Below are 4,900 nucleotides of genomic sequence, written 5' to 3'. Positions count from 1 at the left end.
CTTGCGCACGCTTGCAAAGGGTGCAGAGCCCACAATTTGGCCAAACCCTTTTCTCGAGTCTATCCGCAGTCCAAATACGGTCTTGAATAGCCAGCCACGCGAAGAACTTGGCCTTCGGTGGTGCCCAAACACTCCAAATCATATTCTTCATGGGGGAGAAGACCAAGCCAAGGAATTGGGCTTTGTAGGCAGAGAGGTAGTGGAGTAGTGTCCCCCCGTTGTGTGCTTCCGACAATGGTATGTTCGACGAGGTCATCAATGTGGACGTCGTTTAGCATAGTCCAAAGGGTGAAGATTGACAGATGTGCTTGATGAAGATAAGAGTGGAAGATTTGATGTTGAGAATCAATGCGTTGACATTTAGGGCTTCACACACCTTCCAATTCTTCCTGGCGGAGGCCATAAAGACGAGCGGCGCGAGATCTCTGGGCTTGCACCCATGCAGCCAAGGAGAGTCCCAGGACGACGTCTTGGCGCCATTCTCCACTATGATCGTCGTTGACGCATAAAAGAAATCGAGGTCTTTTTCATCATGCGGGTTTCCTAAATCGACCAACAACTTGTGTGGATCTAAAAATTCTGGTTTGTACAGTGAGGAGACCAATTTAAATTTCAGTTGGAGTTGTCTTTCTATCTGATTCAGTAACTAAGAAGATGATCCAAAGCAACAGAAGAGACCGCCAAATAATTTACCACACGACTATTTCATTCCTTGTATGTTTGTACGTACGTATCTGTATCACACAATCAAAAGAACTGGGAGCAATACACAATTACATGGTTGTTTCCTGAATTCCTGAAATCTTCACAATTGAGAGCCTTGAGGACTATATTTAACGATCGCCTTGCACTCCAGGACGCCAACAATTAGTTCCAATCAAATCAATTACATCATATCATCGGGCAGAAAACGCAAATAATTGGAGCATCCCTGACATTTCCTCGGTCCTCCGCTGGATGTGTCTTCAGTTCAAGCTAAACCTGAAAGAAAAATAATCGTTGCTTTTAAAATGAGTTTGGTACTGCAATGATGAAACTAGATTTGATTCGATTTCAACCCGCTCATTTTCAATGATTTGCCGGGTTTTACGTGATTTGCGACAGTTTCCTCTCATAAACATGTTTTTCTTGTTTTCTCGGTCGTCGGATGAAATGATTAGTAAGTTTTTTGTTCGAGACGGAAAAATGATTAGTAGTTTAGATGAAGTAGATGTCTATCTCTGATAACACAAATTATAAGAGCATTTCTATCAGCCCTCATAAACCCCCGTCCACAAAACTCATTTATAGTTCATGAAAAAATGGTTTTGCACGCCGAAGTGGGCTGCTGTTTTACGGGTCGGCTACGCGGGATCTGCTCGGTCGCAGCACGCTTCGACCCGCAAACCAAAAACCTCAAGTTAGCCAATTTGACATCGATTTCGAGGATTGAGTCCAAATTCGAAGAATAAAACATAGTTCGTGCGAAAATAAAAGCATAGTTTTCTACGACAAACGCAAAAGGACTTCATGCAAACGCAACGACCAAGTCACCCGCCGTCATGATCTTCACTCCGCACCACCGCGATTGATGGCATCGCCGCCTCCAAGTCCATCACCGTCACTTGTTCCAACTCCGACACCGAAAGTAGGGAGAGGAGGAAGTCGCAGGCCTTTTCGTAGGAAACTTCTTGCGCTTCACGCCCGAAACCTTGCCCTTCTTCTCCGACAACGACCGGACAGATCGTGCAGCGGCGAAGGCTCCGGGTGCGCGTGCCTTCCCGACGAGGCCAGCCGGATTTCCGCCCTGCACGAAGACGTTGCCCTTCCGCTTGCGGAACAGGCGCGGTGGTGCCTTGAGCGATGACGGGGCCGACATAGCCGACGACGTGATCTATCGGAGGGGATTGCGCATGCGCGACATCAACGGTGACGGGGGACGGCTGGGAGGCTTCCATGACGGCGAAGGATGGCCGGGAAAGATGGACCGGAGCGGGCGGAGGCGGGGCAATGGCAGCAAAGGGGATGGGAAAAGGGAACGGCCGCGCTGGAAATTTCTCGTGCCAAATCTCGCTGCGGATGGGGGACGAGCTCGGGCCGGCCTCCCACTCCGTGAATCTAAAAGTTGAGGACGAATTTTTGTCTCGTCCCGCAATTCTTTTTACAGGTCTCGGCTTGATACAAGTCTGATCGAGTATTTTTTTTTATGCGAAGCCATATTTTAACGGTTATATTACGGGTCGAGGCATTATACGGGTCGGCGCATTATACGTGTCTACTAGTGCTAGAGATGCTCTAAGCCAAAGGGTGCTGTGAGTGTTTTGTCTTGGACGCATGGTCCTTACTAGTACAGTTGTAGCTGTACCAATACGGATGCCACCAATCATGTTCCTTTCATCTATAGGATCCAATGTCTCCAAAGAGCTTCCCCATTCGTCCTCCACACTTTGTACAGTTTGCAAATATTCGATCGTATTCATGGGAGCTACCTGATGGTCCAGACGGGATGCCAACTTGCGAAAGTTGGTTGCAGCACCAACACCGTGTGGCGATCGAGCAGCTGACATTTAAGTGTGGATTCACTTGAAATGCTAACTGTACCATGAGCGGAAGTAAAGAACAATTTTCTGTTCGTGTGTACGGTGATGCGTGCGACGTAATTAAGCCTACGCAGGCAGAAGCTATGGAGGGACAGAGCGAATCCTGGGCTAGCTTTTGCTTGGAGACAGGTGTTTCGCTCGACTCACTCTCACAGCCGTCGGTCATCAAGCAAGGCAGATGCCCCGTCTCCGTTGTGTATCCATGGATCTATCTGGATGGTCTGCACTACAGTCTACATACAGTGCCTGCCTGTGCCTGGGGCATCTTGTAGGCCACAAAATATGTGTCTTGCTGCGCATCACTTTTCACGTATATGAGTACTAAATCTGTAGGTGCCCCTAGTAGACGACAATGACATCTCGTGGTCGTACGCATATATGCGCTACTCTTTGGCTTGTGTCCGAATTCCCCATTGACTTGTGGAATCTTTCCTTGTGATTGTCATCGATGATATACAGATGGTTGATGCCTTCTGGAATTAAGCAGAATTATTCTTAAACAATGGTTTTGCGGGAAATGAACGATGTGGAATTTCTCTGTGAGAGCAAACACGTTTTCAAGTATGAATTCTGAGAGTGATACCATGCGTATCACCCAGGTTTCTCATTAAGGATTTGCAACTTTAAGCTTCTTGCTATCACTAAGTGTTGCACATTTTTTACTGGTTCATGTTTCTGTTCTGATGATATCCTAGTTGAAAGCTCTGCTTATCAAAGTCATATATCCATTCATGCAAATTTTTAGAAGGCAAATCTTGGGAATAGTTCTTGCAAGCGTAAGGCAACAAACGGACGTCCCAAAATAAGTATCTCAACTTTATATTAAATTTAATAAAAAGTTAGTAATAAAAAGAAAAAGGCTTATGTTCTTTTATCTTAAAAAGAACGGACTAACAGTAACCTCAACACATTTATTTTGAAACGGAGGGAGTATGAAATAGAAGAACGATCAGCTTACCATGTCATTCTGAGTAGGTACACCTGGCATCTGCTCATTGGGCTCCCGGCGGAGACGCCGCGCGGCGCCATAACGCCGTCGTCGCAGGACAGCCTCACGGGCACCATGCCGGTGCGCACGGCCCCGACCCGGACGCGGATGTGGGTGTCCACGACAACCTTGAACGCGAGCCGCCGCCGCCGGTACCCGTCGCGCACGCGGGCCGCCACCGCCTCGTCGACCACAACCCCCTTCGCGGCCGCCACGAACCCGACGACCGCCACCCTCCGGGCGCCGTGCTCGAAGCCTCCCACGGGCGCCCACCCCAGCGTGATGTCTCCGTCACTGTCGGCTAGGTAGACGCGGCCCTCGCCGTCGCCGTACTCGAAGGCGATCTTGTCGTTGGGGTTCCAGGACACCACCTTCACGGCCGCCGTGACGTCCATGGCCGACACCTCGGTGGAGTTGCCGACGCGGAACCGCGTCGTCGACACCGGCTGGAGGTGGAACGACGGCGGCCGCGGGTGGTAGCAGAGGTACGCCAGGCAGGCCGCGGCGACCGCGAGGCAGAGCGCGAGCAGGAAGAACCCGGTTGCGAGGCAGCACACGCGGCGGCCGGAGCACCCGCTGCCGCTGCGATGCCGCTTCCGCGGCGCCCCGCCGCCGCGCTGCTGTCGGTAATGGTGCGCCGGCGGCGGCTTTAGCGGGATCATCTGAGGCGGGGGCGCGAGGGGTGGCTTCTTCAGTGCCGGCGTCGTCCTTGCCGGCGCTGGCGAGGCAGCCGCCACCACGGTGGCCTTGGTTTTGGGCTTCGGCGCCAAGGAAGGCTTGTCGTCCATCGATGGTTCTTGGTCCCGACTGTGAGCCGACCGTGGTGTGTGTCCGAGAGAAGCTTAAAGACTGGGTTTGATCTGTCAAATTGGCAAGTGGAAATGGAGCGGCAGTGGCAAGGCAGTCGGTAGCTATGGAACGCAGTTTTCCCATGTCCAGGGGGACGTCCCCGATATATCTCCATGTACCGCGCAACTAACAGTGGACTTCTGTTGTTGCATTTACAACCTCGAGTTTTGAACATTTTAGCAAATTGCTCACCTTTCAAAATCTTCTTTTTTTAGAGAACACCCATTCCACATACCTACTTACGGCATCTTCAACGTTAATCCGCAAATTTTCTTCCGCACCCGTCCGTTGATAGATAATCAGTCCACGCACACGAATGCGTAAGAACGCCATTTTAACCATAGCTGCATACATTCGGCCTTTTTCATTTTTTTTCAACTCAGCACGATCAAATAGCCGCATGCATATGGTACATACGTTCAAATAGCCAAATAGCCGCATGCATATGGTACATACGTTCAAATAGCCGCATGCAACACTAGTA

At 50.3% G+C, this 4,900-nt stretch overlaps 1 protein-coding gene across 1 annotated transcript; it reads right to left on the bottom strand.

Annotated features, from left to right (window-relative positions):
• Nucleotides 1-685: 685 nt before the first annotated feature.
• Nucleotides 686-4,575, bottom strand: LOC123429715. Its single transcript, XM_045113726.1, has 2 exons — nt 3,538-4,575; nt 686-981 (listed from the first exon to the last, which is right to left on the bottom strand). The coding sequence occupies exons 1-2, from the start codon at nt 4,353-4,355 to the stop codon at nt 966-968; spliced, it is 834 nt and encodes a 277-aa protein (XP_044969661.1). The 5' UTR covers nt 4,356-4,575; the 3' UTR covers nt 686-965.
• Nucleotides 4,576-4,900: the final 325 nt, after the last annotated feature.

This window comes from Hordeum vulgare, chromosome 1H, assembly GCF_904849725.1.
Source record: "Hordeum vulgare subsp. vulgare chromosome 1H, MorexV3_pseudomolecules_assembly, whole genome shotgun sequence".
Taxonomy (NCBI): domain Eukaryota; kingdom Viridiplantae; phylum Streptophyta; class Magnoliopsida; order Poales; family Poaceae; genus Hordeum; species Hordeum vulgare.
Note: the sequence above shows the minus strand (reverse complement) of the source record. Positions and strands in the feature narration are given on the sequence as shown.